Below are 22817 nucleotides of genomic sequence, written 5' to 3'. Positions count from 1 at the left end.
TCCAAAATAAAGCTGGCTTGTCCAAATGTGCTTTGAAATACCTCAAGCGACTCTGTTTGTGGCATGTGCGCAGAAAAGGCTTCTGCCACATTATTCTCCCATACATCATCATCTTGTACAAAGTGCACTGAATAGTTGAACGATGCACAGTGTCACCATCTGCATGAAGATTATGTAGGTCTTTGGAGCTGCTCTGTGGGTTGACTTTGACTGTTCTCACCACCCTTTGCCTTTGGTTATCTGAGATTTTTCTTGGCCTGCCACTCCGGGCCTTAACTGGAACTCTACCTGTGGTCTTCCATTTCCTGACTATGTTCCTCACAGTGCAAACTGACAGCTGAAATCTCTGATCTAGCTTTTTGTATCCTTTCCCTAAACTATGACGTTGAACAGTCTTTGTTTTCAGGTCATTTGTCAGTTGTTTTGAGTCTTCCATGTTGCTACTCTTCAGAGAAGATGCAAAGAGGACAACAACTTGCAACTAGCCACTTTAAATACCCTGAACTGGAGAAGAATGGTCAAAATACCTTCAACCAGAATACAGACTCTCATTGGAAGCTATAGGAAGCATTTAGAGGCTGATATTTCTGCAAAAGGAAGATTTGTCTGTTGGGTTGCACAAATTTATGCACCTGCCTACTTTTGTTCAAGTAATGATTGCACACTTTCTGTAAATCCGATAAACTTTGTTTCACTTCTCAAATATCACTGTGTTTGTCTGCTATATGATATATTAACTGAAATTGCTGATCCAAACAACCAATAATTTATAAAGGAAATCATGAAAATGATCAGGGGTGCCGAAATCTTTGCATACGACTATAGTATGTTACAGACAATCACAGCCAGTAAATCATAATTTGCTTTTGTATTTTCTGCACTCCATTTGAAGCAATGTTCTATTTTTGAAAAATGGATAGAAATGTAACTATTGTTTCAAAAAAATCTGATTAATCAATCCACAAAAAATCCTCCATCAGATTACTTGATTATTTAAGAAAATAATTGGTTGTACCTCTAAAATTGAAGATCTTATACCAAAGCCACGTGATCGAAATCATATTTGTAATGGCTGATCACATTCGTAGATGATTGGAATTGGTAAAACCCTGATCGGAACATCACAAGTTATTTCTCGTGAGGGCCCATGCAGCGACCGCTGCGATGTCCCTATTGTTTTTGTAGAAATTATTATTATGTCTTATGACATCTGAAGTTGTGATTTAAGACATTTTTACAAGTCCAAGAGGTGTCTGTAGACACGAGCCTTAAGATGTCTTAAGACAGTGGTCCCCCAACCCCCGCGCCGCGGACTGGTACCGGTTCGTGGATCATTTGGTACCGGACTGCACAAGAACAAATAAATAACGCATTGTTTTATACCTCGGTGATGTGTACATATCATTACTCAAGTTATGTTGTTGGCGCGATGTTATAAGGATGTTGCAAGTAAAGTTGCATAGGAATACACAGTGGATTCACGTTTATTATATTATACTGTGGTGTTTGCATACAGAATTCAAGGGTTGAAGGGTGTTTTGCGATAGTGGTGTTTATATGGTGAAACACTTCCGTTGTTGTTCTGCTATATGATTGGCTGGAAAGACAGTATGGTGACGTTTAAGATTGTGGTTGGTCTGTTTTGCAGAAAGAAGACGGACGATTTCTGCAAAAAAACTTCCATAAACAACGTGCAGTCAGTGATTATTTGATTTATTGATGCTATACTTTTATTGATGCATTTGATTTTGATTTTCTAATATTGTTTTTAAGGAATGTTTTCCTCGCAAAAATTGTGATGTCATCAACTATGGATCCGCAAAAATATTAGCTGACGGTAATCCGGTCCGTGGTACTAAAAAGTTTGGGGATCACCGTCTTAAGATGTTTTTAGACATTTTGAAAATATGGTGTCTGTAGATGTCTCAAGATGTCTTGGAAATAATGTCTTAAGCCAGGGGTTTTCAACTGGTTTTGTCCAATAGACCACCATTATAACCAAGAAGCAATTTAGGGACCTCCGCTTTGGTGGAATGCTTATTTATTTTGCACCGAAGGAGGATACACCTATACCGGCTATTTATTTGCATCTGTATGTCTATTTTAGGAATCTCCGCTACATTTGACATGATTTGGATGGGTAAATGATTCACAAAATTAGCTGAAAAATAAATTAAAAAATAAGTCTAAATAATGAATCAGTTTTATTTTTAAAAATGTTGCAAGTATTTTTCATTTCCAATTTCGTGGACCAACTGCAATACCGCCATGGACCACTGGTCTTAAGCAATCACGGTTCCTTTTTAATCAGTTAAATGTTACATTTTATCATTTTTGTCAGTTAAGCTCATTGCCGCTGTCCCAACTTCTGGACGGCAGTGCTTTTTTTCGCGCACCCCGTGCTTGTCCTCAGTGAAGCACATTGCTTTCACTGTATTCACAGCGATCATAGTATACACCACTCGTACACCTCCAATGAGGGCATAGGAGAGTGCTTCCGCAATTCGTTTAATGACTCAAAATTAGCAAAAAAGCTTTGCAAGGTTTGTAATCATGTATGGTATAGGGCCATACTTCAAGAAGAAGCTAGTTACGAGTGTCAACAAAGCCGGACGACTCGTCCTCATGTTCAATGAAAGTCTCAATAAGTGTTCAAAGAAAAAACAAATGGACATACAGATTAGTTTTTTAGACAATGACTGTGTGACTTCAAGAGACTTATGTGACTTATATCACTGCCAAATGCCTGCCCCATGTTATACCTAAGGAAAATGTATTGCCATATTTGTAGGCTAAGGTTGTCCGTGAGTGAGAACCATCAGTAAAGTATTAGGGAAATTACTTCCAAAATGTGATTCCCGTAATTTTTGGACTATAAGTCGCTCCGGAGTATAAATCGCACCAGCTATGAAATGCACAATAAAGTGAAAAAAAACATATATGTCGCACCGGAGTATAAATCGCACTTTTGGGGAAAATGTATTTGTCAAAATCCAACACCAAGAACAGACATGAACCAGCAACAACAGGCTAAACGATATGGTAACGTGACATATACACAAACGAGGAGCTGAGAATGGGCCTGACGTAACATTCAGAGTTATTCAAATAAGTATTGCATAAATAACACGTTTATCAAACCATCTGTGTCACTTCAATTCATTAAATCCATCGATCGTCCTTTATGTAAACAATGCCGCGTATGCGCCGCATCTGCGCCGCGCCGTGCCGTTGACATCGGACTCGTAAGTTGCATTTCTAATTATTCCACAGACCCATATAACAATATTCAAGATTCAAGAAGAATTTATATAATTAGAATATAAAGTATATTTCAAATAACTATCATATAACAACAATATTATCAAACCATCTGTGTCACTCCTAATCTTTAAATCCATCGATCAAATTCCTCATCCTTTATGTCAACAATGCCGCGCGCACGCCACACACATCTAGTATATAACTATATTGTAGCGTTAACAAAGTACCAGGAAAGACGTGGGTATGGTAAACAGCTCTTTATTTAACAAAACAAGAGTTCAACGAGCCAAGAACTACTGAACTGTAACGATAAAAACATATACAAGTTGCTACACGAAATAAAATATATCAAACAACTATAACATAAATACGTTTTTCAAACCTTGTGTCACTCCAAATCATTAAATCCTTCAAACGTGGGGCCCTTTGTCATCTTCGTCATCCCGTGATCGAATCCTTTGTCCTTTATGTAAACAACCGCCGCGCGGCACCGGTGACGTCACTTGCAGTTCAAATGACAGTCATCCCTTGCTACATCGCGGTTTGTTTATCGCGATTTCACTACATCGCGAATTTTTGAATTTTGAAAATTTGTGAAAAAAATCACATATAAGTCGCTCCTGAGTATAACTCGCCCCCCCCCCCATCCAAACTATGAAAAAAACTGCGACTTATAGTCCGAAAATTATGTTAGTTACGAGTTACCTTTCAAAAAGATGATTGAATTAGTAATTGAATTACTCCTTCTTCAATGTAACTCGTTCCTAGGGAAAGCAATTTTTGTATTACATTTTCAAAAAGAAGAATCATGTAAAAGAATTCAAATGTTTGAGCATGTGTGCAATACAGTTGCCTAAAGTAGAACAGCATAGACCAGTGCGTCATTTAACTTAATATTTACAACAACAATGTAAAATAAGCATAAAATTAATAGTAAATTGTCACACAACTTCCAGACAATCGTCCACATCGGCTGGACCTGCCCACGGCACAGTTTTTTTTTATCCGGCAAAACTCCTCTGATGAGAGAAAAAAGTTACAGCACGGAGTGGCCGATAAGTTGCTATATGATAATGTAAACAATGTTGCATCTTTGTACAGCTTAAAAACTAACAAAGAATAAGGTAAAAACAAGCCAGGTATGCAAAGTTTCTCATTCAAAGTCCTTCAAGCCTCCTCCTGTTTTGTTTAGTCCCAGTATAGGTGCAAAGAAATTTGGACCTTTACTGCACACTTTCCCATTTTTGTTTACGGCAAAACTCCTCTGATGAGAGAAAAAAAGTTTCAGCAAGGAGTGGCCGTCAAGTTGCGATTTGATAATGTAAACAATGTTGCATCTTTGTACAATCTAAAGGCTAAAAAACTAACAAAGAATAATGTAAAAACAAGCCAGGTATGCCAAGTTTCTCATTGAAAGTTCTCCAAGCCTGCGCCTGTTTTGTTTTGTCCCAGTATAGATACAAAGACATTTTCTACAGCTAGGGATGAGCACGGACCTGCCGTTACATTGCGCAGAATGTCACGAGACACATTCCCGATGCGAGGTGTAGCGAGTCAAAAGTTCGTTTGCAGAGAGGCGATTTTGCATCCCACGTCGACCTGTCACAAGCAGCATGAATAACGTCCCACATTTCACTGTTGGTAACGGTGCTCCAATTAATATAGTAAATGAGAAGAATATCCGTTACTAATCATCATTTTTTAAGCGCTCGTTTGAGAAACGCGATTGTCTACACTTTGCTGAGGCTCATGGGCGTTTGCGGGTGGCTAATGCTATAGTGATAGCTGCTATACGCACGATGCTATTTCATGTCAAAATAGGCTTCTCTGTTAATGTTTCGAGTAAATTTACGGATCGATATGGATGGGAAACATAGGTAAGCAGTACCAAGGTGTTAGATCAAACTTTAGTCAGTTCCGATCATTGTTTAAGCGCTCGTTTGAGAAACGCGATTGTTTACACTTTGCTGAGGCTCATGGGAGTTTGCGGGTGGCTAATGTTATAGTGATAGCTGCTATTCGCACAAGGCTATTTCATGTTAAAATCGGCTGCTCTGTTAATGTTTCGAGTAAATTTACGGATCGATATGAAAGGGCAACATAGGTAAGCAGTACCAAGGTGTTAGATCAAACTTTAGTCAGTTCTGATCATTTTATAGGATAGTTTGAGAAACGCAATTGTTTACAGAAGGCTCATTGGTTATTGGCTCGTGGATGCATATCGCAACCCAAGTCAACCGCAGTTTATTGCAGTATAGCTTCTATTTTATGCGCTTTATAATCCGGTGTGCCTTATATATGGACAAAGTTTTAAAATGGGCCGTTCATTGAAGGTGCGCCTTATAATCCGGTGCGTCTTTTGGTCCGGAAAATACGGTAGTAAATTAATAGAATATCCGTTACTAATTAACATAGTAAATGAGTAGAATATCCGTTCCTAATCTATTAACGCAGTTGCCTCTAATGCTGTTAGTCCCAACACTGTCAGTAAATAATAAATATTTTCATAGATTGTTGATTATTTTAACAATTTAGTCTACTGTTGATCATCTGTGATAGTAGCTATATTGTCAAATTTATTTAATTAAAAACCATCTCTAATTTATGTACTTAAGGAAAATATAATGCCATGATTGTAGGCTATAGTAGCCAGAATCCTCAATAAATTAGAATGATTGTGAAAGAGAGTGTAACACTGCAAAAGTGGTGAGTGCTCTTTCTACACATAACAATGAAAAAATATTTTGTCCTTTAATTGCACTTACCCACTCATAAAGTTGTGTGAGAAAATGACAGCAATCTGTAACTTCATTAGTAACCCCTAACACTGAAGTTTGAAAGGTTGTCGTAGATGCAGCGAGAAATAGTGTTGGTATTACAAAATATGACGGTATTAAAAATTTATTAAAAAGTATTAAATTCCACTTGAGATTTTGTATATACCCTGTCCGCGCATTTTCGCTCTGCAATTGTGGTATAAAAAAGCCAACGTTAGGGTAAAAGTTTGCTGGCTGAGAATGGCGTTTTCAGTTATTTTGAATGGGGGAAATTGGTTCGGAACTCAACTGTTTCACTTCTCAACGCTCCTTCTGGAATAAATTAGCAAATCCAAGGTTCTACTGTAACCAGAGAAAACCCACGCAGGCACGTGGAGAACATGCAAACTTCACACAGGAAGAGCCAGAATTGAACCCTGCACTTCTGAACTGTGAAGTGCACGTGCTAACCAGTGTTCTTCTACCTTGCCACCGGTCGTCTTTTTTAAATCACTGAATAATAAAAGGCGGCTTGGTGGTGCAGTGGGTAGCACATCCGCCTCACAGTTAGGAGGGTGCGGGTTCGATTCCACCTCCGGCCCTCCCTGTGTAGAGTTTGCATGTTCTCCCCGTGTCAGCGTGGGTTTTCTCCGGGCACTCCGGTTTCCTCCCACATCCCAAAAACATGCTTGATAGGCCGATTGAGCACTCCAAATTGTCCCTAGGTGTGAGTGCGAGTGCGAATGGTTATTCGTCTCTGTGTGCCCTGCGATTGGTTGGCAACCAGTTCTGGGTGTTCCCCGCCTACTGCCCGATGACGGCTGGGATAGGCTCCAGCACGCCCGCGACCCCCGTGGGGACTAAGCGGTTCAGAAAATGAATGAATGAATAATAAACAAAAATAGTTGGTTAATATTGACCAGTAACTAGGCGAAACAGTTTTTAATACACTTAAATGCAAACACATTGTATCCAATGATTCAATTATTTGATGCAATAATTGATATTGTGACAGATCTAGTAGAACCTGGAGCAGTTATAGGGATCATGCACTATCGGTTATTGAACATGACCTGAGAAAAACATCCATCCATCCATTTTTTTATACAATAATAGTTTATATCAAGTCTAATCAAAAGGCAATCTGTGTTAATAAAGTGGAAAAACACACTGTAAACTCATGACAATAAATGATCTGTAGCACCTTTTGTGGTACACAGTAGTACCCAAAGCTAATGATACATAACAATCATCTGGGTTCAGAAAGGTTTCAATGATGGAATTTATTGCATTCACAACACAATGTGGCACACAAACAAAATATATGCAAAGGAACTCAAAAATAGTTCTTCTGAACTTTCCCCAACACTGGTAACTCTTTAAATGTCAAGCATTTTCAGAGAAGAGAACCCCTAAAATTCCAGCCAATTTTGAGTTGAATGAAACTTTTTACGGCACAAACGAAGCACAAACAAACGGTACCATTTTGGGTCCATTTGGCAAAAAATGGGGGGCTGGGTGACATCATCGCTAGAAATTCAATGTGCAATATCTACAAACCGTAGCAGCACAAACGAAGGTTTTTGCGGCACAAACGAAGCACAAAGAAACCGTACCATTTTGGGTCCATTTGGCAATAAATGGGGGGCTGGGTGACATCATCGCTAGAAATTAAATGTGTAATGTCTATGAAACCGTAGCAGCACAAACGACATAGTGAACCACTCCATGGCTCTATCGACTTCATTGTAAGTGGAGAGATGACCGGGAGTCTTATCTACCCATTAATAAAATAAAAAATATGTTGACGAGAATACTCATCGACGGGGTCCTGCGTCATTAATGTCAATGACAAGTATTCTCGGCGCTGGCATACAAAGAATTAATAAGTTTCATTGTTTTAAGCATTATCAGGCATTTTAAGCTTTTGCCTACAACATCAAATACAATTAAATAGAACTTTATCTATCTAGCACATTTCACAGCACCTGCAGCTGTAACAGCGATTTACATATAACAATGACACAACTACAAGACAGTGAAAACAGTCAATTAAAACAAAAAAATATTATACAGTAGCGTGGCGAGCCACATTTGGCCCACAGAACTTGGGTTTCATAGAATCTAGACTTTAAATTTTGAGGGGTTGCTAAAAGCAATTATTTACTTGAATGAGGCAGCCAGACTAATGTTTACGCTTTCAACCTCTCTTTTCCCTCCACAGTAAAGTACATTCGTGAGGTTTCACCACTATTCAAGAAGCTTTCCTTGGTGGCTGACTTGCCATGGAATGAGCTTTGGCCACAGTCTCAGAGCTACAATGGCAGTGAGGAAGCTGGATCTCCTGAACACAGCTCCTCCAAAGACAGGAAGGTCATGAGTTTGAAGATGTGCTTCATCAGTCGGAACCTAACCATGCCAGACTTGGAGAACAGGTCTGACATTAATGACTAATCTGTTTATTTTGCTGCTGTGATGGCATAAAAATGAACTCTCAACATTTGTGTCTTCTTAGAAGCAAATATGATCAAATATGTCTTTGTTACCATTTTCAGCTTGTCCAACCAGATTGTACGTTTATGGCATCAAGTGATGTTAAGCATTAGTTTGTCCCAGTCATGGTGTTAACATGCAGTGGGAAGTAGTATGTTTGGCTGGCTCCTATGTCAGTTTTAGGCCAAATAAGACTTATTTTAACAAAATGTGACCAAGTTTATTATTGTGTAGTTACTGATACCCCGCAAAGCTTTTGAAACTGCTCATTGCCTTATGTCTGAAGCGACAAGCGAAAATAGTGAAAATTGCTCCTGACCTCTATTTTTATGTCATCCTCCTATTCCGCTACATTAGCAAGAAATGGCAAAAGATTTTCTTACAAACTAGAACAACTTGTGCGAATCTACTTTCTTTGACAGAGACTAACAATTTTGGTGTAAAAAAAAGAGCCATATTTGGTTCATACCAGAAGTCACGCATAATTTACGGAAATAAATAAGGTAAATGGTTTGCTTGTGTACACATGATCATACGACAGACAATTTGCATACATGTCCAATTTACATTGTGTGCACATTTATAAGGCAAGCGTGTATTTTTACCATATAACGATTTTTATGCATATTTTCGTCCTCCATGCTATATAAGCTTGAATGCTTATGTGTTAGAACCTTATGAAGTGATATGTATTTATATAATGAGGGACGGTAGGGCCAAAGGATATCAACACCCTATATCACAGTGTGCATAATTATCAGGCAGCTTGTTTTTTTCAGACGAAATAAGGCAAAAGAAACTTAAAAAGTCTCTCAGGGGGTTGCAGCACTAAGATATTGTTGCGTGATCACAGAACCAGCAAACATTTCATTGCAAATATTCAACAGGGTAAAAGGAAACATGTTGAGGAAAAAACACACAAGATTTGAGAAGACTGAAACATAAAATTACCAGGAACATGGTCGCACTGAAGGATAATGGCTTCGGTGCTACCATATTGCGGAACTTCAACCCAACTGGAGTGCCCAGAAGTACAAGGTGTTTAGTGCTCAGAGACAAGGCCAGAGTACGGAAGGCTGACACCTGACCACCACTGAACAAGACATATACAGTGATCCCTTGCTACTTCGTCTTTTATCGCGGCTTCACTGCATCGCAGATTTTTTCCAGCAAAAAATAAATAAAAAATGTAGCAATTTTAGCATGAAAGTTGCTCGCACACCAGCAGAAGGCTGAGAGTGCCCACACAATTCAAAATCCACGTCTCCTGACTCCGGAGTCTCGTGAGCTGATTGGCGCAGACACCACCCCCACCTTCGCTCTTTTCACTTGAGTGCTCGCGCCCTTGAAAAGGGCTCCTAAATGCCTTCATCCTTGAAATCCTCCGGTGAACCAAAGAAAAAGAGAAAACTGATGACGTTGATCAAAAAAGTCAATTTATTGGACAGGCTTAAGGCAGGCCATAGCTATGCCTCTGTTGCGTGCCATTACGGTCCCCTATATAAAAAAGGAAAAAGTGAAGATCCGCAAAACTGCCTCAATGTCGTTCACCAAGAACAGGAAACGAGTTGTGACTTATTGCAAAAAGCAAATTGTAAAAATGGAGAGCGCCTTATCAATGTGGATATCGGACTGTTGGGAAAGGAAGGTTAGTCTTGATACCAATATGATTCGGACTGAAGCCAAAGCCCTGCATGATAGATAACCTCATTACCGAAGGATAATTGAATGAAGATGATGATTGTGACGACGACGAAGATGAATCTCAGCCTTGCAAAAGTGCCTCGAGTGATCCTACTCCACAAGAAAAATGTGGTTTTGTTGCCAGCAAGGGCTGGTTTGAAAAATTCAAGAGGAGAGTCAAACTTCGCAGCGTTCTTCTGTATGGGGAGGCTTCCTCGGCAGACCACGAGGCAGCTCTTCATTATGTCAAGGAAGAGTTTCCAAAAATAATTGATGAGGGTGGTTATCTCCCGGAGCAAGTATTTAACATGGAGAAAACTGGCCTCTTCTGGAAGAGGATGCCGTCCCGGACGTTCCTTTTTAAGGACGAATTGAACAGGCCAGGGTTCAAGCCCCACAAAGGTCGGGTGACTCTCATCATATCTGGGAATGCTGCGGGCTTCATGTTCGGCTTAATTTACAAGTCCCTGAATCCTCAGGCTTTGAAAATAAAAAACAAAGCCTTGCTGCCCGTCTACTGGATGCACAACAAAAATCTATTCAAGATAGCGGCGCGTGCACACGCAGCGGCCTCTCTCCGTCGCAACCGATCGGTGTTTTGTTAATTTCATAAGTGTTTGTCAGACAGTTTTATGTGTTTATCTGATCGTACCACGTTGTGCTACAAGTACAGCAGGCAGGTTCTGCTCGACATCGGCGAAAGCGAGTTTTGCGGCGTTTTAGACTTTGATACGGGGACATTAAAGTCACTGGGACTACTCCAGCCTGAATCAACGGCGGACTCGTCTGCTACTCCTTCCCCGGACAAGCAGCGTCGGAAGCGGTGTGCGAGGAGGCAGAAGAGGGGGAAGCGCGGAGGCGTCCGGGCAGGCTAGCGGCGAACCCAACTCGCCGGGCCGTGCCTTCCATTCTTCTGGCGAATGTCCGGTCGCTGGACAACAAAATGGATTACATTCGTCTGCTGAGATCCACAAACCGGGCAGTGAGTAACTGCTGTGTGTTCGTGTTCACTGAAACTTGGCTGAATGTCAACATTCCGGACTCTGCTGTGCAACTGGAGCGGCTAGCGTGCTATCGAGCGGACCGGGCCATTGAAAAAGGAGGAAAATCGCGTGGAGGAGGTATATGTGTCTACATCCGCAACAAATGGTGCCGGGACTCTGTAGTGGTATGCAGACACTGCTCGCCACTGGCGGAGTTTGTGATCGTTAAGTGCCGTCCTTTTTACCTACCAAGGGAGTTTACTGCGATTCTGCTTGTCGCGGTCTACATCCCGCCTTCAAACGGAAGTGACAGGATCACGGCCCTTAATGAACTGTATCAGGCTGTCAGTGATCAGCAGACGGCGCACCCTGACGGTCTCATCATCTTCGCTGGTGATTTGAATCATGCTGACCTGAAGTCTGTCTTTCCAAAGCTTCACCAGCATGTTACTTTTCCAACGCGTGGTGGCAGCTTCCTGGACTTCGTCTACACTGCACATAAAGGAGCTTTCAAGGCCACCCCCCTCCCCAACATCGGACTTTCTGACCACGTCACCGTTCTGCTTACCCCCGCGTACAGACAGAGAGTGAGGACTTCCAGGCCGGTTCGCAAACGAGTTAGAGTGTGGCCTGAGGGGGCCTCTGGTGCTCTTTGGGACTGCTTTGGCACTACAGACTGGGAAATGTTTAAACAGGCAGCCACTTGCGACAATCGGACAGACATTGAGGAGTATGCTGACTCTGTGACCTCTTACATTGCTAAGTGAATTGATGATGTGACCCTCACGAAGTACGTTGTCACTCGGGCTATCTGGAAGCCATGGCTGACAGGGGCTGTCCTCGAGCTGCTGAGGGCCAGAGACAAAGCCTACAGGGCTGGGGATGAAGCGGGTGAGAGATCAGCTAGGGGCATGTCCTGGGGCATCAAAGATGCAAAAAAGGCGTTCTCTTCCAAGATTACTGCCCACTTCAAGGACAGCGGGGATGCTCGGGGCCTGTGGCGATGCATTCAGACCATCACGGACTACAAGCCTGCGCCGCAGAGATGTGAGGGCGACGTCCCTCTGCTCAACGAACTGAACCGCTTCTTTGCTCGCTTCGACGCACAGAACGACACTTGCCCGCTGAAGACCCCTCCCCATCTGGACGAGCAGCCCCTGTGCCTCTCTGCCGTTAGCGTGAGGAGGATGCTTGCTGGTATCAACACCCGTAAGGCAGCGAGCCCGGACGACATCCCGAGACGGGCGCTGAAGAACTGCGCTGAGGAGCTGATGGATGTCTTCACGGACATCTTTAACATTTCCCTGCAGCAGGACGTCGTCCCGTCAAGCTTCAAGGCTGCCACCATCATACCTGTGCCGAAAAATCCTGCTCCTTCCTGCTTCAATGACTACCACCCTGTGGCACTGACCCCCCCCGTGCTTTGAGAGGCTTGTCTTGGCGCACGTCAGATCTGTTCTTCCCCCCACCGCAGACCCCTTCCAGTTTGCCTTCCGACCCAATCGGTCCTCTGAGGATGCCATCTGCTCTGCCCTCCACTCTACCCTCACCCACCTGGAGAACAGGGACTCGTATGTGAGATTGCTGTTTGTGGACTTCAGTTCTGCATTCAACACCATTTTTCCACAGCGTCTCATTTGCAAACTCGACAAGCTGGGCCTCAGTACCTCCCTTTGCAACTGGCTACTGGACTTCCTCTGTCAGAGGCCTCAAGTAGTGCGTGTGGGCGACAATGTCTCCGGCAGCATCACGCTGAGGACGGGGGCCCCTCAAGGCTGCGTGCTCAGTCCGCTGCTCTTCTCCCTGCTGACGCATGACTGCACTGCGACCTACAGCAGCGACCGCGTGCTGAAATTTGCCGACGACACGACTGTGGTGGGTCTGATCACCGGTGGCGATGAGACTCACTACAGATCGGAGGTCGACCTTTTGGCCGCATGGTGCAGGGACAACAACCTTCTGCTGAACGTCAACAAGACCAAGGAGATTATCATTGACTTCCGGAAATTGTGGCCAAAAAATGTCACCCATGACTATGAGGGATTTACGACTGACGAAGTTCACCACTCCGCCGTAGATAAGACTGAGGGTGGCTCGGTTGGTAGCCACTGAAGGGTTCTCGGACATGACAACGGAAGATGTGAACACATTGATCGACTGCCACTCGAAGCCCCTAACTGTTGAGGAACTCATCGAAATGACAAGATTGACGAGTGAGGAAGAGGGGGAGGTAGCCAGGGACAGTGACGACAACGAAGCTGAAGAATGTGGCCACACCTTGGCAAACCTGCAAGAGCTCTGCAATATGGCACGGACTCTGCAACTAAGGGCCCAAGAAATCGATAACAACATGGTCATAGCTGTAGAACTCAACAACCGTATTGACGGTGTAATGGAGTTGTACAAGAAGATCTTTGTTCTAAAGAAAAAACACGCACAACTTCCCTTCACAATGTTCCTTGTGCCCCGAAAACGTGGCTATACGCCATCACCTACAAGTACCCCAGCTCCATCCGAAGCTTCCTGCGACGATCCACCTCACGATGAGGAGTCATCGAGGAGCAGTAAAGCTCTCACTAAGTTTAAAAGTTGTTATAATAAAAGTTCTAAAAAGACATTTTGCGCATGTTCACTTGTTTTAAAAAAAGTTGTCAAAATAAGAGTTCTAAAAATATATTTGCAGAGTTGTACTATGTTATAAAAGAAGTTGTTATAATAAAAGTTCTAAAAAGGTATTTGCCGCATGTCCACTTGTTTTAAAAAAGGTTATGAGTTCTCAAAACATATTTGCAGTATTGTACTGTCACAAAAGAAGTTGTTATAAGACTTCTGAAACCATATTTACAGTATTGTACCTTGTTATAAAAAATTGATATCATAATAAGAGTCAAAAAATCATATTTACAGTACCTGCATAGCGCTGCCATGATAACTTGTGACCACTAGAGGTCCCTGTTTAACCAAGGTTAACAACAAGGTCACATCTCCATATGTTACGCACACCCACACACGTATAATATTTATATTTTCAATATTTATGCGATATTTTCTATGTATTTTATACTATTATTGTGTTATTTACATCCATCCATCCATCCATTTACTGTACCGCTTTGTCCTGACGGGGGTCGCAGGCGTGCTGGAGCCTATCCCAGCGGTCAACCGGTTGCCAGCCAATCGCAGGGCACACAAAGACGAACAACCATCCGCACTCACACCTCGGGGCAATTTAGAGTGCTCAGTCGGCCCATCAAGAATGTTTTTGGAATGTGGGAGGAAACCAGAGGGGGAAGCAATTATACGCGATAAACGAGGGATTACTGTATGTTGAAATGACAAGACTGGGCCAGGAAATATTAGAAGATAGATTTTCCAAAGATCTTATGGTCTGATGGGATGAGAGTGACTCTTGACGGACCAGCTGGATCGGTAACGGCCACAGAGTTCCACTTGAAATGAAATGCCAGCAAGGTTGAACCACCTGGACCTTTTTGAGATGGACTTAAAATTAACTTTAAAATGAACACAAACTTAACAAAATTAACCTGCTGCAAGTTTTTAGAAGACACTTTCTTCAAGCTGTAAAGATGGACTTAAAATTAACTCTAAAATTAAAACAAAAACTAATTGAAAATAAACGACGACCAGTTTGTAGAAGATATGTTCGTCAAACAATGGTACAGGAAAAAGTCTGCTTCTTTCAAGAAGACAATGAATTTTATGCAGGACAATACTCCATCGCACGCATCAAAGTACTCCGTAGCTCACCAGTAAATGCCTTTAAAGATGATAGAGTGGCCCCCCTACTTCACCTGACCTAAACTTCATTGAGAACTTGTCGCCCCTTCTGAAATGGGAGATTTACGGTTAAGGAAAACAGTATACCTCTGTGAACATTTATTAATTTGTTTGTATATCATACTCTCTATGGCAGGGGTCGGCAACCCAAAATGTTCAAAGAGCCATATTGACCCCCCCCCAAAAAAAAAAACATACCTGTCTGGAGCCGCAAAAATCTAAAAGCTTTTTATAAAGCAACATAAACTGTCAATACATGAGCTGTATGCCTACTATTAAAATAATTAAGTAGGCTACAAATACAAAGCAACAAAGCGATGCAAAACATCGCCCCTGGATAGCCAGCGGACTTTGTTGTGCAGCAGGAGATCGTCATATTCGCTGTCAACTTCATCTAGCAATTCACGGAACTGGCGGTGGTTTAATGCTTTTGTGATTATTTTGTTCACAATATGGATGACAAGGTTCATTACCTTCATACACTCGGGTGGGAATGTTTACGCACACAGCGCCACTTGGTGCAATATGCAATGGAATGCAAGCAAATTTCGATCCAATGCTTTCTGTCGTAAAGTCACAAACTTTTGCGACCCTCTCATACTCGGTGCGCCGTCTGTAGCGACTGAAATTAGGTGGCCAGTGTGTATCTCTGTCATTTAAACACTGCAGCACAGCCTCGCAAATGTCCTCCCCCCATCTTTGGCCTTTTAGTGGTATCAATTTCTTCTTGCGGCCCATTAGAGTTCACGTACCTGCATAGCAGACCTGTCTGTTCGATATCGGTCACGTCACACGACTCATCACAGGCAATTGAGAAAGATGGAGCTGAATTGATGTCCTTGATTTGCTGATCGGTGATATTGTTTGCCATTCAAATTACCATTTCCTTCACAGTTTTTACGGAGAGAGGCATGCCTTTCATTTTCTGAATGATCTCGGTTTTGTTTTTGAAATCCGAAAATAGGCACTCTATTTTAACGAATGAATCCTTCATGTACTCACAATCAGTGAATGATTTTCCGCGCTTTATTATCTCCTGGGCTGCAACAAAACTTGCAGCAGAAGTATAGTTTGGAGATTTCTTGGACTTCTTGAAACTGAAATGTCACTCCAAATTGCTCTTCTTGTTATATTTGAGAACTTCTCATTGCAAATCAAACATTCAGGCAATCCTTCAGCATTGGCAATGAAAGCAAATTCTAGTCCATTCTTTCTTAAACCCTCTGTTCTCATCAACAGTCTTTCTCTTTTTGCTTTTTGAATCCATGGCCCGTCACTCACACACCGGGTTGGTTACAACTCACCTGTGCTGTGTCGCTTGCTATGACGCAATTTTGCGCCATTACGAAATTCGGTATTTTTAATACACACCTCAAAAAAATTAAAGGAACAGTTTTTTTATCAGGGTATGGCATGAATTCAATTAGACTTTTCTGATAAGGTTTTGGTCAGGCACGTGGCAGAGGGGGTTGTTAATCACTTTCAGCTGCATTGGTGTTGATGGAATTAACAACAGGTACACAAGATGGGACACAACGAGATGGTCCCCAAAACAGGACTGGTTTTGCAGGTGGAGGCCATTTCAAGCTCCTCCCTCTAGATCTTTTTTAACTGTTTTTCCACAAGTGGTGGCTTTAGCAACAGTCATTATCACGACTGGAAGCATGAGGCGATTTCTTAACCGTCCTGAAGTTGCGCAGATTGTCCAACTCCTCCAGGATGACACATCCATGCGTGCTGTTGCAATAAGATTTTATGTGTCTCCCAGTACAATCTCCAGAGAATGGAGGAGATTCCAGGAGACAGGCAGTTACTCTAGGAGAGCTGCACAGGGCTGTAGACGGTCCTCATCCCATCAGCAGGACCGATATCTGCTGCTTTGTGCAAGGAGGAAACAGGTTGAGCACTGCCCGAGCCCTACAGAATGACCTTCAGCAGGCTACTGGTGTGAATTTTTTTGTCCAAACAGTCAGAAACAGACTTCACGACGGTGGCCTCAGGGCACAACATCCTGTAGTGTGCCCTATGCTCACTATTTAGCACCGTGGAGCTCGATTGGCATTTGCCATAAAACACCAGAATTGGCAAGTCCGCCCCTGGCGCCCTGTGCTTTTCACAGATGAGAGCAGGTTTACCCTGAGCACCTGTGATAGACGTAAAAGGGCCTGGAGAAGCCAAGGAGAGCGCTATGCTGCCTGCAGCATCATTCAGCATGACCGGTTCGGTGGTGGGTCAGTGATGGTCTGGGGAGGCATTTCCATGGAGGGACGAACAGACCTCTACAAGCTAGAGAACGGCAGTCTGACTGCCATTAGGTATCAGGATGAAATCTTTGCACCCATGGTCAGACCCTACGCTGGTGCAGTAGGTCCTGGGTTCCTCCTGATCCACGACATTCCCGGCCTCATGTGGCAAGAGTATGCAGACAGTATCTGGAGGATGAAGGAATTGACACAATTGAATGGCCCTCACGATCACCTGATCTAAACCCGATAGAACACCTTTGGGACATAATGTTTTGGTCCATCAGACGCCGCCAGGTTGCTCGTTAGACTTTGCTGGAGCTCACTGATGCCCTTAGACAGATCTGGGAGGACATCCCACAAGACACCATCCGTCGTCTCATTAGGAGCATGCCGCGACGTTGATAAGGTAACTCACGCAGGGGTCCTCCTCCTAAACCTTTTATTTCTAAATTAGGTAAACATCCTATTGTTTTTCACAATTCGATATGATTTGTTAGTTCCCCTGTGAGCATGTTAATGTTACAATCTATTGACTTATAATAAGTGTTGAAAATGGCTCGCTTACTTTAATGATGCAATGTACCGTCTTTTTTGGACTTTAAGTCGCAGTTTTTTTCATAGTTTGGCCAGGGGTGCTACTTATACTCACGAGCAACTTATGTGTGAAATTATTAAGACATTATATCATTTCACATGTTATTTTCACATTAAACCACATCACGTCGCTCTAGGCCTGTGGAATAACTGGAACTGCACACTTGCTTCATTTTTGCTCCTCATTTATTTATTTATTTATTTATTTATTTATTCATACATCGCTCTTATTTATTCATTGTACGTGCCTTCTTGTTTTTACTTTTTGTGTTATTTACTTGTTTTGTTTGTCCGTGGAACAATATAATACAATATATTGTGTAATTTGTATTGTCACCATGGTATAGTAGGAAACGTAATTTCGATCTCATTGTGTGTCTTGACGTGACGAAATTGACAATAAAGCAGACTTTGACGATGAGTCTGACGTAAGTCACATAGAAGAGGAAGCGCTGCATCTTCTGCTTCTGAGGTTAGCAGTGTTGTTTACACAGAGGATGAAGATTTCATTGGATTTAATAATTTGGAGTGACACGGACGGTTTGATAAACTTGTTTGCATGTTATTTATGCTATAGTTATTTGAATAAATCTATAACTCTAATATGTTACATCAGACACATTCTCAGTTCCTTGTTTATGTGTTTATGTAGCGTTAGCATACCATACCTTCAGTCTCTTGTTGCCTTTTCTATTTTCATTTTAAACTGCTTTTCAAGATGACTTGGTGTTGGATTTTATCAAATAAATGCATACCCAAAATGCGAATTATACTTCGATGTGACTTGTATGTCTTTTTTGTCTTTATTTTGCATTTTATGGCTGGTGTGACTTATACTCCGGTGCGACTATAGTCTGGAAAATATGATAAATGAATTAACAAACTTTTTTATAGGGGTCCTCTTTTGGCTCCCTAAATTTATGGATTTGGAGATAGAAGGTTTCCGCATGACACCAGACAATTTACTTCGCCTTTCTTCATTTTCAGACTGTTGGAGCTCCATTCCCCAGATGGACTGCACACAGTGGTACTTCGTTGTAAAGATGCCCCCACTGCCAACTCCTGGTTCACTGCCATCCACACCAACATTGATGCCCTGCTCCCACAGACGCTGGCTCACATCAATGCTTACCTGGGAGCCTTTACTTCCATCCCCACACAGCCTCACCTGACACACATTGGGTGGTTGGCTGAACAGGTGTTTAAATTAATAAAAGTTCAATACTATTTTGCACACTGTTGATCTCTAAGTATTTACCACAGCAGTATCAGGATAAGAATAATGCATTTTTTATAGCGTGGGCGGAAGATGTTACAAACTGACTTCATGCGCATCTTTTTTAGTGTAGAAACCTACTACTGTTCACACTAGAGAGGAAACTGCATCCCTGCTCGGGCCAAAAAGGAGAACTGTGTCCTTACAAAAACACTACCATGCAACTTCACATGTATCTCCTGCGAAAAAGTATTTTTAAAATCATCATGGCAGGGTGAGTAATGTCGCTGGTCCATTTTTATTGCTTGTTATATACACTGCTCAAAATAATTAAAGGAACACTTGAAAACACATCAGATTTCAATGGTGAAAAAGTTGGATATCTATACTGATATGAACAGTTAAATGTCTCAGGAACAAAAGGATGCCACATCTTTTGATGGAAATAAAAGTTTTCAGCCTACATACAGAAGGCTCAGTATATAGACACCCCAAAAAGCAAAGTGAAAAAATGATGTGGCAGGCTCGTCCATTTTGCCCAAATTCAATTTCTGCAATTCAAAACTCTTTTCAATATCTTGTGTAGCCCCCACATGCTTGTATGCATGCTTGACAACGTCGCAGCATGCTCCTAATGAGACGACGGATGGTATCTTGTGGGATGTCTTCCCAGATCTTTCTAAGGGCATCAGTGAGCTCCTGCAAAGTCTAACGAGCAACCTGGCGGCTTCTGATTGACCGAAACATTATGTCCCAAACGTGTTCTATCGGGTTTAGCTCAGGTGATCGTGAGGGCCATTCAATTGTGTCAATACCTTCCTCCTCCAGATAATGTCTGCAAACTCTTGCCACATGAGGCCGGGAATGTCGTGGATCAGGAGGAACCCAGGACCTACTGCACCAGCGTAGGGTCTGACCATGGGTGCAAAGATTTCATCCTGATACCTAATGGCAGTCAGACTGCCGTTCTCTAGCTTGTAGAGGTCTGTTCGTCCCTCCATGGAAATGCCTCCCCAGACCATCACTGACCCACCACCGAACCGGTCATGCTGAATGATGCTGCAGGCAGCATAGCGCTCTCCTTGGCTTCTCCAGACCCTTTTACGTCTATCACAGGAGCTCAGGGTAAACCTGCTCTCATCTGTGAAAAGCACAGGGCGCCAGGGGCGGACTTGCCAATTCTGGTGTTCTATAGCAAATGCCAATCGAGCTCCACGGTGCTGAGTAGTGAGCATAGGGCACACTACAGGACGTCATGCCCTGAGGCCACCCTCGTGAAGTCTGTTTCTGACTGTCTGAGCAAAAACATTCACACCAGTAGTCTGCTGAAGGTCATTCTGTAGGGCTCGGGCAGTGCACAATCTGTTCCTCCTTGCACAAAGCAGTCCGCTGCTTATCGGTCCTGCTGATGGGATGAGGACCGTCTACGGCCCTGTGCAGCTCTTCTAGAGTAACTGCCTGTCTCCTGGAATCTCCTCCATGCTCTGGAGATTGTACTGGGAGACACATCAAATCTTATTGCAACAGCACGCATGGATGTGTCATCTCGGAGGAGTTGGACAATCTGCACAACTTCAGGAGGGTTAAGAAATCGCCTCATGCTTCCAGTCGTGATAATGACTCTTGCTAAAGCCAACACTTGTGGAAAAACAGTTAAAAAAGATCTAGAGGGAGGAGCTTGAAATGGCCTCCACCTGCAAAACCAGTCCTGTTTTGGGGACCATCTCGTTGTTGCCCCTCTAGTCTACCTGTTGTTAATTCCATCAACACCAATGAAGCTGAAAGTGATTAACAACCCCCTCTGCTACGTGCCTGACCAAAACCTTATCAGAAAAGTGTAATTGAATTCATGCCATACCCTGATAAAAAACAGTTTAATTTTTTTAAGCAGTGTATATAGGGAGTTCATAATCGCCTCATATTGGTGTGACGGTAAACTCCGTGGCATAGCAATGTAGAGCAACTTTTAAGTTGCTGAGATGTTCTCGGATGCTCTGGGCAAAATGGCAAATGTAAACATCACAGACAGCAATCCAAACAAATTAAAATCTTAAATTAGATGGAGCTAATGTGCACGGACGCTCATCAGAGCTGAATTAGCTACCAGTTACTAGTTATCACTAGGAGTAAAGACCTAGCGAGTGTACAATTTCTGACCACTTAACATTTCAAAACAGAAGTTAAGCCAAACCAAATGGCTATGATAATTTTATTTTAATTTACCAGATATGAGATATGAAATGACCACCGGAAACGCCATTAGGTCTTCAGTCCAGCCTGTGATTAATAGTTTGCAGCCACTGGTTTCTTTGGTGTATGTGAAATTGTTTTTGTCTTTTTGGAATTGAGAAAAATATTAACCCAGTTCCACTCTGATTCGTACATCTGCACACACAAAACAGTTCAGCATGTTGTGTGAATCTATTCAAAAATTATAACAATGGCACACAAAAAAAAAATACAAATCAGATCAACACGTGTCTCCCGCATTTTTTTCTTTTTTTTTGCACCAATGATGCGCGTGCAGCTTTTGCTGATGTAGAACAGAAAGGGGTCCATAGGGAAGAATGTTTCACTTCATTAACACAAGTTTGGCCCGATTCCACTGAGGGGCGAACATTTTTGAGTGTTGATGTTTGGCAAAGGTCACAAAATGAGAGTTCATGTCTGAGTTGGTCAGGGTTAGTTCAAGTTTTCAAATGTTGCTCCGATCGTCACCACACTTTCTTCAAGAATTTTAAGGATTTTTCTTGTCACAAGGAATTTATGAACACTTTCAAAATTCCCTTCCATCAAGAAAAGTACAGGCGAACGTCTCGCTAATATCGGGTAAGCATTTTGCGAACATTAGCAACCTTGAATGAGCCCTGACGACAACTCGTGATTGTTCACAGTTCAGTGGGATTAGGGGCTTTAGAAACGAAAGGTTCACGAGCATCTCCTGTTTGTAACAAATTACCGTAATTTTCGGACTATAAATCGCGGTTTTTGTCATAGTTTGGGTGATTTGTGATTTTTTTCACAAATTTTCAAAATTCAAAAATCCGCGATGTAGTGAAACCGCAATAAACGAACCGCGATGTAGCAAGGGATTACTGTTATTTGAACTGCAAGTACTACCGGCATCATTAGCGGCTGTTTGTAAGTGACACGGAGGACGAAGAGTTTGAAGGATTTAATGATTTAGAGTGACACAGAAGGTTTGAAAAACTATTATGGCTTTTACGCATGCCCGGCCGTTCTCGACGGGAGTTCTCTTTCACCCCCGTGGATGGAAGTCGGGGTCCGGCGCTCGACCGGGTGGCTATCTAGGGACGGTGGATGGGGCTCGGACATGGTTTTTACAGACGCCCGGTCCTATTTATGGAGCTCTCTTCCACCTCCGTGGCTGGAAGTTCAGTGGTTGTTGGCTCGTTTAACTCGTTTTATTAAATAAAGAGCCGTTTACCAAACCCACGTCTTTCCTGGTACTTTGTTAACGCTACAATATAGTTATATACTAGATCTCTGGAGCACACGCACGGCGTTGTTGACATAAAGAACGAGGAATTTGATCAATGGATTTAATGATTTGGAGTGACATATTGATAATATTGTTTTAATATAATAGTTATTTCAAATATACTTTATATATTGTTATATGGGTCTGTGGAATAATTAGAAATGCAACTTATAACGGGTCCGACGTCAGCATATGTGGCGCATACGCGGCATTGTTTACATAAAGCACGATCAATGGATTTAATGAATTGGAGTGACAGATGGTTTGATAAATGTGTTATTT

At 42.3% G+C, this 22817-nt stretch overlaps 1 protein-coding gene across 2 annotated transcripts in view; it reads left to right on the top strand.

Annotated features, from left to right (window-relative positions):
• The window catches only part of sntb2 (syntrophin, beta 2), a 77819-nt gene that overhangs the window by 9588 nt on the left and 45414 nt on the right, over positions 1-22817 (top strand). For both annotated transcript variants that reach the window (XR_015066322.1, XM_085913300.1), the window contains exons 2-3: positions 8245-8455; positions 18805-19015. Coding sequence is in view for 1 of the 2 variants with exons in the window: in XM_085913300.1 (XP_085769426.1) it covers positions 8245-8455; positions 18805-19015 (422 nt within the window). In the remaining variant the exon portion in view is untranslated. The remainder of the gene's footprint in view (positions 1-8244; positions 8456-18804; positions 19016-22817) is intronic.

Source organism: Syngnathus leptorhynchus, chromosome 6, assembly GCF_054491065.1.
Source record: "Syngnathus leptorhynchus isolate UIUO chromosome 6, UIUO_Slep, whole genome shotgun sequence".
NCBI lineage: Eukaryota > Metazoa > Chordata > Actinopteri > Syngnathiformes > Syngnathidae > Syngnathus > Syngnathus leptorhynchus.
This window is presented reverse-complemented; position numbering and strand designations above follow the sequence as displayed.